This window comes from Gracilinanus agilis, chromosome 3 (genome assembly GCF_016433145.1).
Source record: "Gracilinanus agilis isolate LMUSP501 chromosome 3, AgileGrace, whole genome shotgun sequence".
In the NCBI taxonomy this organism is placed as follows: Eukaryota; Metazoa; Chordata; class Mammalia; order Didelphimorphia; family Didelphidae; genus Gracilinanus; species Gracilinanus agilis.
The window spans coordinates 207,794,648-207,807,012 of record NC_058132.1 but is presented as its reverse complement, the minus strand read 5'-3'; the positions used below and the strand labels follow the sequence as shown (position 1 = coordinate 207,807,012).

Sequence of the window (12,365 nt, the reverse complement as noted above, 5' to 3'; positions counted from 1 at the left end):
CCAAAGGCCTTATAAAGGCCATAGTGTAAACTAACATAGTGTGAACAAGCCAATAGACTGCCTACAGAGGCTGAATAGGTTAACTCCAGAAGCCCAAATTAGGTACAGAGGCAACTGAAAAAAGGGCAATTTACTTGTATCCCATAAAGAACTCTAGCAACAAATCATGATTATTCATGCTGATCAAAGGAAGCAAGTGGCATGAATAAACCCAAACCATTTCTAAATAGCTTTGCAATCAATTATGTGACTTAAAAAACATATGGAGAGAATATTTATATATATAGAGAAAATTTATTTCTAGACATAGGGGGAAGAGAGAGAAACAAAGGAGAGGAAGTGGGGAGGTTAAAAGAGAGAAATAATAACCCCTCATATTTTTACAAAATTTAGGGGTTTATAATGTGTTTTCCTCACCACAGTGTGTGGTAGATACTCCAACTATTATTATCCCCATTTTAGAGATGAGGAAACAGAGAACTCAGAGAAGTTGAGTAATGTGTTACCCACATTTACACAGCTGTGAGTATCAAAACTGGAATATGAACCTAAATCTCCTAATTCTAAATCCAAGGCTCTTTGCCTTTGGGATGAGAGGAGACATCCCCAGATCCCAAGTCTGATCCTATTTCAAACTTGTGGCAAATATGTGTGTGTACATGTATAACATGTATATGTATATACACGCATGCATGTATGTGTATATTTTATGTATATGGATAAAAATATACTTAAAACAGACTGTCAATGATATCTTAGAGTCATTTGTAAAGATAAGGCAAATTTGAGGAGACAAGCCACCTCACCCAGAATTCCTTAGAAAAGAGATGAAGTCATGAAAATCTGGTGTCTTAAAGAAACCAGGGAAGCTAAACATAGCAAACTTAATGAAGATGAGCTGTGAGTATTAAAAGGTATATAACTTGGGATTTCTTGACTGTATCCTGAAAAGGAGTAGCAGGGCCAGAGAGTTAAAAACCTGAGTATCAGCCTTGCCTCTGACATAGAGTAGCTGTGTGATCTTGGGGAAATCACTGTAGTTCTCACTGCTCTAGACAATTCTCTAAGACTGAATTGCAGAGAAGGTACTAATAATCTGCAGGAGTGGAAGAGGCTTCCTCACCTGCAAGTTCCCAATTCCTATAAAACCACAGGCTCATCACTCCCTCTATTTTGTATCCCAACATTTATGCATGTAGAAAATCTCAGTCTGTCTGTTCACCACCTGCCATTTTCATCAGTAAAATCTTACTTCCCTGCCCCTAACGAAGATCATGTGAATCTCTGCTGTCGGTGTATGCCCGTGTACTGAAACTGAAACAGAGACAGAGGGAGGTGGAGGGGAGATCAGGAAAGCCTGGCAGAAGCCAATGCAAATAGGCCTGGCTACGATACAAGTTTCCAAAGACATACAATTTTCAAAAATCCATTGAAAAGCAGAAAACAGGAGCCCCTCTTTCCTCTGGCCAACCCTATCTCTGCTTCAGCACCAAGGGAACCTTTCCCTTATCTGGGCTCTTCCAACTACAGGGCTAACTTGATTCTTCCTTGCTTACTACCAATCATATAAATAAATAAAAACCTGGCTATGTAAACCATGCCTGACTTCAACTCCTACACTATCAACTGTGCCAGGAAGCAGATTAACTGTTTAGAGGCCACTAACACACCAGTGCGATCCATGCTATGTCCCTAATTGTCGCCAAAGGGAGAAAGGTCTCAAACACAAAGCAAAGAAGCTGCCAAGGCCCCAGGAAGACAATCCAGATATCTCTGGAGAAACCTGTTTGTTTTCAGACTTCTACAAGAGACCATTTAGCATGATCTCCATCAGTCTCTCATTCACTTCATCTTAAAACCCTCAGACACGATCATCTTTCTCTCCTTTTTCCCAACCTCTGACCAAGAGGTACATAGTCCTTCTCAAGGAGAACTCCTCTGTATATATACTAGATCTCATCTTTTTCAGCAGACCACATTCAAATTCTCTCTGTTCTCTGTCTGTCTGTCAGTCCCCTCCTTTCCTACATGGTGTGTGTGTGTGCGTGTCTTCCTCTTCCCCTTCCTCCCTCCTTTTACCTGCACTGGTTTCTCCCTGCCTTCTTCAAACATGTCTCTCCTATTCTTAAAAAAGATAGATCCCTCAAGCTATCATCCCATATCTCTCCTCCTTTTCTCAGTCAGACTCTTAGGGAAAAGCTCTCTAGGTTTGGGGGCCTCTATTTCTTCCTCCTTTTCCTTAGTCATATTCACTTTCACTCACTTCTTAACCCTTTTCTGTCTGGTTTCTGACCTCATGACTTAACTGAAACTGTTCTCTCCAAAGTTACCAAAGATATCTCAATGGTCAAATTTTATTGTGTTGTCTCAGTCCTCATTCTCTACCTATCTGCTGCATTCGACAATGCTCACTACTCTCTCCTCCTGGACACTCTCTCTTTTCTGGGTTTCCATGACTCTACTCTCTCTGGGTTCTCTTACCTTTCTGATTGGTCCTTCTCTGTCTCTTTTGCTGGCTTGTCATATATATAATTACTCCATAAGTCTGTGTGTTTTCCAAGATACTCTCTACCTCATAGGGCACCCTCTCTTCCTCTTTCTTTTTTCCCCCACTTTCCAACTCCTTTATATGAGTTGTCTTGCTTCTTGAATTCTATTAGAATATAAGCTCCTTGAGTGTAGGGGTTATTGTGTGGCTTGGATTTGCATTCCCAACAGTTAGCACAGAGTTTGGTTCACAGTACATGTTAACTAAATTCTCCAGCTATATAGATATATGATATGTACATATAGATATAAATGACATATAGAGAGAGAGATGGGGAGAGAGACAGAGAAGGAAGAAGAGAAGGGGAGGGAGAGAGAGAGAGAGAGAGAGAGAGAGAGAGAGAGAGAGAGAGAGAGAGAAAACAAGACAGAGACAGAGGGAGAGGGAGAGAGAGAATTTCTGCCTTTATATACTGTCTTCCTAGACTGTTATGGGTTAAGGGTTCGTTCTCATCTCTATGTAGATGACTCACAGATAGATTTATGTATGCAAATGTGCATGTGTCCATATACCCATATGCATATATACTCAAACATATTTATATACTCACACTTGTATCTATACATACATGTAGATGCACATGTAACTATGTCTATCTACATTGAGTCTCTCTTCTAAGCTTCAGCCATAATATCACCAATTATCTACTAGACATTTCAAACTGGATATCTGGAAGGGATCTCAAGCCCTCCATGTTTAAAACTGAACTCATTATTTTTCCTCTTGAACCTTCCTCTCTTCTAAATTTCCTTGTTTCTTCTGAAGAGATCACCATCCCTCCAGCAAACCTCCACAGTATCCTGAATCATCATTCTCCACCTCTAATCTCGTGTCTAATCAGCTTTCACAATAATGATAACAAGCAGCTCCTTTACTCCACTCACACAGCTACCTCTTAGTTCAGGCCCCATCGCCTCTCACCCAGATGATTACAACAGCCTCCTAATTTGTCTCGGGCCTCAAGCCTTTCACCACTCCAGTCTGTCTCGCACACTGCTGCCAAAGTAATTTCCTTCACAGTGCAGATCCAACCACAGAACTTCCCTGCTCGACGAACTCCAATGACTTCATATTTAAGAGAAAATATACATGCTTCTGTTTAGATTTTAAAGCCCATCATCGCCGCCCCCAACCTACCTTTCTAGTTTCAGTGGGAATGACTCCCCCTCCCACACTGCAAAATAGCCCAAGTGGTCTTCTCTCTGTTCCTCACCTATGACACACTGTCTCTCTGTGGGCCTTTCTGCCATATTCCCTCTCTCTGGATAGTGCTGCCCCCTCACCTCAGGCTCATGACAGTCTCTCTCTTCCTTTTAAGATAAACTCAAACACTGTCTTCTATACAACGCCTTCCCCAATTCCTCCAACTCTTACTGCTCTCCTTCCCAAAAGAGCTTGGATTTAAATGCTTTGTAGAGACCAACTTTATATTTATGCTGCCTATATTTTTATATGTATCGGATTTATGTTTCATAAGTATCTCCTCCATGAGAATATAAGCTCATTGTGAGCAGGCACTGTTCCATCTTTTGTACTTCTATTCTCAGTGCTTGGCACGGGGATTGGCACATGACTGAATGATTGGATAATAAGTGAAAATGATAGATGTATTTAATATGTATTTAATAAAGAAATCTTCCTGGCTATAGGATATCAAACAACGGGAGAGGAGCATTGAGAGCTCCTCTACTTACTGGCATGGAGGCTGGAAGTTTAAATACTAGCATGCTTTACTTAAGACACTAAGTCCCACTGGCCAGTGTCTATACTAAAGTCTACATATTCTATCAGCTAAGTCAATTAGCATATTCCTGGAGCTTGGAAGAAATCATCTGATGAGCCTCAAAGAAACAGCCCTGAAACCAAGAAATAAAAACTCACCTCTATGGGCTCTGTTAAATTCAGAAGGCACTTTCTACCCAACAATCCTATAAAACAGGTTTTATTGTAGAGGAAGCTGGTGGTGCAGCGAGGATAGAGTATTGGGCCTGGAGTCAGGAAGATACTCAAACCTCAAGTATAAACCCCAACCTCAGACAATCACTAGCTGTGTGGCCCTGGGCAAATCACTTACCCTCAGTTTGCCTGTTTTTTCAAATGTAAAATGGGAATGAATAATAACAGCACCTACCTCTCAGGGTTGTTATAAGGATCAAATAAGATATTACCCATAAAAATGTTTAGCATGGGACAGGGCAGAGAGTAGGTTCTATAAAAACATTTATCCTTTCCCTGTTCCCCTATTATCCTCATTTTATAAGTAACAAGAAAGTCTCTGTGTCATATACCTGAGAAGTATCAGAACTAGGAATCAAATCCAGATCTCAACTGCCTCAAAGCCTAATCTTTTTTTTCCTGATGCTTTAGACCACAGTGCTTTGCCTTCCTATTTTTCCTTAGCTACTTATAAGAATTTATGTTTGTGGAGCTGTCATAAGGTCACTAGGATATTTGATCAAATGCCATGCTCTGAAAAATACCTTAAGAGATTTCCCTAGCCCCCAATAAGAGAACACTTAAGCCTGCTAGAGCAATCCTTTTTCCCAAACCTTTTCATGAACAAAGACTTCAAATAATATTTTGGAAACAAGTCTCAAGGTCCAACAATCTCTACTGGCAAGGTGGTCAACAACACATCTTGTTTTTAAGTCCCTCCTGCTACAACTCATTTTTTTTAATCGGTTTTATGCTTCTGGCAATAACAGGAGATACTCAGATCATTATTTAATCCTCACTTCTTCACACTACTTACCACCACCTTTGTGGCAAACAGGTACTTGTCCCGCAGCTGAAAATCTTTGACTTCCTCCAAGATCACTTCCTGGTTTTCCCTGGACTGGAAGAAGTCTGTACTTCTAAAGACAGTGGAGGAGCCTGTGGGTTCATGGCGTTCAATATAGATGGTATTGGGTTTGTCATATGGATCAATTCCCCTGTGAGAAGGAAAAATAGTTATTGTTATGTCCATATGCATGGGACACCATAATTCTACACATATAGTTGACCTGCTATATAAGATTAAGTAAGGAAGTCGTAGTAGGTATAAGACCACAGGACCTGCAGTCAGGAAGACCTGAGTTCAAATTCTGAAACAGGCACTCACTAGCCATGTGACCCTAGGCAAAATCCTTTCCCTGTCTCCCTTGATTTTCCCATCTATAAAATGGGGATAATAATACTACTACTTCTCTCTTAGAGGAATATAAAGATAAAATGAGAGCTTTACAAACCTTAGAGTGATCTATAAATACTAGTTATCATCATCTAGCCCAGAATGCCTACCTCAGTGCTGAATTCAAAATTCTTCAGTTTTTTCAGTCATGTCTGACTCTTCATGACCCCATTTGGGGGTTTCTTGGCAAAGACCAAGTAGTGTGCCATTTCATTTTACAGCTGAGGAAACTGAGGCAAGCAGGGCTAAATGACTTGCCTAGGGTCACACAGTTAGAAAGTCTCTGAGGCTACATTTGAACTCAGGTCTTCCTGACTGCAAGTCCACTCTCCCCACTGTAACATCTAGCTACCCAAAGAACCCAAATATACTATACAAATGTTAGTAAATGTAGGTCCTCTATGTTGGTCTTGAATTCACAGTAGGTTTTCAGAAATACCTGCCTAAATAGAAGGAAGGAAACATGCCTTTATTAAGTACCTACTATGTGACAAGTGTTATACTAAATGCTTTACAAAATGACCTCAACTTGTAGAATTTTTTAGGAGAAAGTACTTTCAAATTTTGGCATTATTTAATAAATTTTTTATTATTTATCAATTCAGCATTGCTTCATAAATAATTTAAGAGATATGATATAATAATAATTAACAATAATATTAATTTAAGAGATCAGAATCTTAGAAATAGAAGAGACCTCAGAATACATTCTTCCCAAAACACATCTAAATAGATTTGCCCTTGATAATCCCTGCCAAGTGGTCATCCAGCCTTTGCTAGCAAACTTCTATTCCTTCCCACAGAAGTAGCCCATTAGCTTTTTTTTTTTTTTTTTTTTTACCCTTAATTTCGGTGCATTGTCTCATAGGTGGAAGATTGGTAAGGGTGGGCAATGGGGGTCAAGTGACTTGCCCAGGGTCACACAGCTGGGAAGTGGCTGAGGCCGGGTTTGAACCTAGGACCTCCCATCTCTAGGCCTGACTCTCACTCCACTGAGCTACCCAGCTGCCCCTAGCCCATTAGCTTTTAGAAAACTCCAGTTGTTCAGATGTATTCTTTTATCTTCCTCTCAAGCAAATTCCACCCATAACTCCTAATTGCAGCCCTTGGGCCCAAGAAGAATGAGTCTAATCCCTCCTCTATCATTCAAGCCAATATCCTCATTTACCAAATGAAGAAGCTGAAGCCCAAAGAAATCCCATTGTTGGTTTCTGACAGGAGCTGGAATGAGGGACTCCATCTTTTGACTTTTTGTCCAGTGATTTTTCCCCCTATTGACAAGAGTTCACTGTGCCTAGTCCAGAGTTGGTTCAAAAGACAGCATGTGGATTTGTGCCATCCCACATCAAATACAAAGAAATAACTGACCTTGGGATAAATCTTAATCATTAACTCAAATCCTAACACATTCAGAAGGCTAGACACTATGAATCCTTACTGGAGAAAAATGAAGAAATGCCTATGGAAGGCATCTCTTCTTATTGACTTTTCAAAAATTAGCAGCAATCCAATCCAATGATTCCAATGAGACAATTTTCTCCAAGTCCAAGGAGCCCAAAAGGCTTGGAAAGATAACCCAACAATGAGAAAGATACCCAAAGGACAAAGGCTTAGCTTCCCCTTTGTTAGGCTCCACAAAACAGATAGTTACTAACTAGTGGCTTTTTGAGTAACAAGAAGCTAAGTGAAACTCATCAAAATAATTTTCCAAAAAATAAAATTAAAGCCTCACTTCAGAATTCCCATCCCAAGGGTGGCATGATTTATAAGGAGAACTGGGGACACTTCTGCTTCTGTCCTGTAATCCTCTAATTACTGTTACACAAACAAGTTCCAATAAATTCCTAACTAGAGCAAAGGAAGAAAACTGTAATTCCAGATAAGACCTGGATGAAAATGGTTCTTCATTATCTGATACTGCGGGTATGCGTGTATGTGTGAGTGTGTATTTGCCTGTACATGTGTGCGTGGGTGTTGGTACAATCTGCTCTCTTCCACAATTAGAAGTACTGATTAGAGTATTTCCGTTGGTGGTTATGCAAATAAGCATGAGGCAACTCAGTATTACAAAAAAAAAAAAAAAAAAAGTAGGGAGAGTGGTGGGGGGTAAGGAGAGAGAGGGTAAAATTGTTCTCAGATATTTAGAGACCCTATTACCTAAGAGTCCATTTTAGATACATCTCTAATAGAAATCAAGCCTTATATTTCTATAGTTCCTTGGGGGAAAATACATTGGAAGGTTCCTCAAACATTCTAATTTAAAATATTTATAGCAAATATCAGTAGAGATAAAGCTTAGCATTTTATACATTAAAAAAATGTGGCATTTCTGAAAGATCACTTCCAAAAAAAGGTCTTCATAAAGTATAAAGATTGCAGTAAGGGGGCAGCTAGGTGGCTCACTGGATTGAAAGCTAGGCCTAGAGATGGGAGGTCCTGGGTTCAAATTTGACCTCAGATACTTCCTAGCTGCATGACCCTGGGCAAGTCACTTAACCCCCATTGCCTAGCCCTTACACTCTTCTGCCTTAGAATCAATACACAGTATTGAGTCTAAGAGTGAAGGTAAGAGTTAAAAAAAAAAGTTTGCAGTAACTGAGATCTTCCAAGTTCCTTAATGGATTGAGAAATCCCAAAGATCTAATCCCCACATTCTGATTAAACTAAGCCTGTTTCACTTGGGGTTTCTAACTCAAATTCTGTAGGGCTTTATTTTAATATTTTCCCCACAACTCCCAATTCTAGACTGGATCAAACATGTTTACATAAAAAGAGGAGTAAAGCTGAAGAGAAGAAATATAAAAAGCTTTTAAAAAAATTTTTAAATCCCTACCTCTTAAGAAAGAACAACTTACCAAGCAAATGACTTCACATGTTCTTGAATCATAACCCAAGTCTGGCCAAAATCATCTGATTTCCAGAGCTGCAAATCAAGAATATAAAAGTGATGAAAGAGTGCTAAGCACTCTGGGACCCTGACAACTAGATCACCATCAAATTCCTACTGTGAAATCCAGTTTGGGGGAACAGGGCCAGAGACTGTAACAATAGGCACAGACCACTGCAGCCAACCAAAGTGCTCAAAAAGAATATAAGGACCGAGAAGACCAGATAAGGCTGTCAACCCTGTCTTCTCTGCAATTATCAAACCCTTAGACACAATTTTTTGGACCATAAAAAATGCATAGGCCCATTTCTTTTTTTTCCCCCAAGAACAAAGGTGTTCTGGTTTTTCAGAAAAGATGCTTCCTCCTAAGACTGCATCTCAGTTGAAGTTACTCCTACAGCAGGGGTCGGACCTTTTTGGCCATGAGAGCCATAAATGCCACATTTTTTAAAATGTAATTTCATGAGAGCCGTACAGTGCTCACAGTGCGCGCTCCTGTAACAGCACCTGAAAAAAAATTGACTTTATGGCTTCTGCAGAAAGAGCCATACGTTGCCGACCCCTGTCCTAGAGTTTCCTCCCTTGGAAATAATGTCCTTGAACACCTTCAGAGAGTTAAGATTATTAAGATGGAGTAAGGGAGAAGAGGAAACATTGGTCAAGGAAAGAACTACAAAGTTTCTAATAGAATCATCAGCATACACAGGGAAGATAGGCAGGACAAATTTATTTGCTGGGCCTAGCCAGAGAGATGATGAATACACCAACCATCTAAACTTCAAAGGCTCCTTCTGAAGGTTGTTTTATGTGTCCCTGGCACAGGATGTTAGACGAGTAAGACCAGAAACAGAAATAACAGCAAATGAATCAATCTGGTAAACTGATGTAGTCCCACAGTTAGCCTACTCCTTGTCTTCTCTCTTCTACCCATGCCAAGCCTTTTCCTGTGAGAGACCTGAAACTTTGCCAAAGTAAGTAGATGGTAATTTTGGTTAAACAGGCTACAAGTAAAAAGAAAATGGCCCACATTTATCTGGCATAATCACAACAAAGCCAAACACAGGGCTCAGGCAGGTTTACACCAGGCCTGCATCTTTGCCCTACTTAATTCCAGTCCTGAAATTAATCCCTTTGTTGTTCTTCTCCAGCTCTCTTTCCTTCACAATTAGAAAAGAAATATATTTTCCCAAAGGAGTAAACAGTTAATGTTATTATAATATAAATTTTGGGTAAGTGTACCAGGGAGGGTCAAAAATACAAGAAAAACAGGCTGTAGAGTCCAGGTTCTTGCTTTTTCTGTCATACTGGCGTCCAGGGTCTCAGTTTACCCTTAACCCAATTCAACAATAAAATATCTGTCTGGAAGAACATAAAGTTAAAAGTAAGAGGCTGCCAAGTGTTGTGGAAATTCCTTGGCCAGGAGGAAGAAGACTGCCAGGGGATGTATTTTTACTTAACAACAGTAAATGATATTGTGGTTACAAATGCCAAGCCTAGAGGAGGGAAAAGGGTTAGTGAAAGGGCATAGGCAAAGAGGGCAGCAAGAAGACACTTAAAGAAGCCTTTGCCTGTGCCTATGAAGAATCCCCTCAAAGCTAGGGGGAAGAGAGGAAGCTTGGCAGGAGAAGGTTTGCTTACCTGCTTATTGGGATGAGACCTATCAAAGCCCAGGAGAAGGTTGGGGGCCTTGGAATGTAGGAGGAGGTCAGCAGCCCGAAACGGGATGGAGAAACCCTGGACAGTGCTGCAGAAGTCAAAAGTAATCCAGAGGTACTGGGCATAGGCATCCACAAAGATGTACTGGAGAAGAAAATGGGGAGACAGAGGCACAGGGTGACAAAATATTGGCAACAATCAGCTAACCCCTTAGCTATACAATATGAGAGCACATGGGGGCAGAAAAAAAATCAGGGATAAGTGAGCAACCTGCAGAACCATGGAGAAAAGGGATCTCTTAACATCTAAGTATATCAACAAAGAGATGTAAACAGACCAAACCAAGAGTGATTTATTCAGTGACAACACAGTAAAGGAAAACAATGCTGAAAGCCTTCAGAATTCTGATTGATACAATGAGGAACAAATGGCAAAATATGATTATCAACCTCTTGACAAGAATATCTCCCATCTCTTGTAATTATGTTGCCCACCCCTTGGCAAATAAGTAATGGGTTACATTACAGATACAGAATGAGGCACACATTGTCACATATGGCCAGTGTGCCATTTGCCTTCTTTAACCGTACTTCTTTAAGAGTGTTCTTTCTGTAGGGGAGGATAGAATCATTAGGAAGTGATGGCAATTTTTTAAAAAGCCAATAAAAATGAGAATTAAGGTAAAAATAAGAAAAATGAAAATGAAGGGAGGATGGGAGGAAGGAAGGAAATGGATCAAAAATTACTAAGATAGGAAAAGAGAGAATGGGTTAGGATAGCCCACATATTAGTACTGTCTAATCAGCACTTTAATGATCTTTGATTTCCATCTGAATGTTCTCCTAATTTTTCTTATCTCTTGTTGTAGATCATTCCTAAAGGTAAAGAACTAATTGTCTATGAATGAATAAATGCAAGAATTAAAAATTATTTGTTAAACTCTTTGATTGCCAGGCATTGTGCTAAATGATGCAGTCATTTGAATGCTAATTCTTATATTTACTACCCATATGACCTTGGGCACTAAAACCTCTGTGGCTTAGTTTTCTTCAACTGCAAATAAGGAAGTTGGTCTGAATGGCCTCTAAAGTCCTTTTCAGGTTTGAGTTCCATTGATTCTATGAGCTTATAGTTGCCTATACTCCAGAAACACTGAATTGGGCATGGGTGGGGAAATGGATAGGCTGGAAAAGAATTCTAGTCCTCATGCCATTCCAAAGAGCCCCAGGCTAAATCTTACAATCACAGGCCCAGAAGTTTCACTTGCCCTGAGAGTGGTTTTTCCTTCTTGCACAAGGGTTACTTCCACCGGGAAGGCCAGCAGACTTTCTCTGTGATATCTAAGGGAATGGATCCTGTGGGAACAGGACGCACCTTATTTTGGCTGTACAAGGGTGACTGAGTTTGAACAATAGCTTGGCAGACTGGCAACTGCCTGCCTACAGAGGCCCTTTGTGGGCAGGGAGCATGAGAGTCTGATCCGTGGCTGGCCAGAAAGCTTAGCAGTGGACTAAGAAGTTAGAATCAGCAGGATCCAGTTCTACCAGGAGTCTGGTCACAGAAATAAAATAGGGAAACTATATGGAAGAAAACCTACCCTGATCAACTTCTCAACAACCAGCTGAAGTACCAAGGCAACCTGAGGGAGCAATAGGAGGCAGCATGTGCCAAGTGGGTGACATCACAACTATCATCTTCCCTCAAACCCAGATGGAGAAAGCCTAGGACTGTGAAACCATGAGCTCTGGAAACAGAAGTGACTCCACTATCACCACCTCCACCCTGTACCTGATCTGCTTTGAGCCTGGACCATATCATTGTGGAAAAACAATCCCTTTGAATAAGGGGCCCACATTCCTAACTACCACCAACACCAGCCTACCAGATGACCTCAAGAGCCTCAGAAATGTCAGTGCCCCCTAGACACCAAACAGTCTTGCACCTAGCTCCTTGAAGACATCATTCCAGAAAATAACTCCTATGGAAACGAGACCTTGCAAAGGGTTCTACAAGTGCTACAGCTCCCGAAATCTCAACAACCACAACTGCAGAAAACATAGAAAACAAAGTTCTTAAGATCAAAGTCCTTGACCCTGCTGAAT

General features: G+C 40.5%; 1 protein-coding gene across 1 annotated transcript in view; it reads right to left on the bottom strand.

Annotated features, from left to right (window-relative positions):
- The window catches only part of SORL1 (sortilin related receptor 1), a 246,842-nt gene that overhangs the window by 163,150 nt on the left and 71,327 nt on the right, over nt 1-12,365 (bottom strand). The window contains exons 4-6 of the mRNA XM_044669646.1: nt 10,246-10,407; nt 8,576-8,643; nt 5,301-5,481 (exon numbers count right to left, since the gene is read on the bottom strand). Coding sequence (XP_044525581.1) covers nt 5,301-5,481; nt 8,576-8,643; nt 10,246-10,407 — 411 coding nt within the window. The remainder of the gene's footprint in view (nt 1-5,300; nt 5,482-8,575; nt 8,644-10,245; nt 10,408-12,365) is intronic.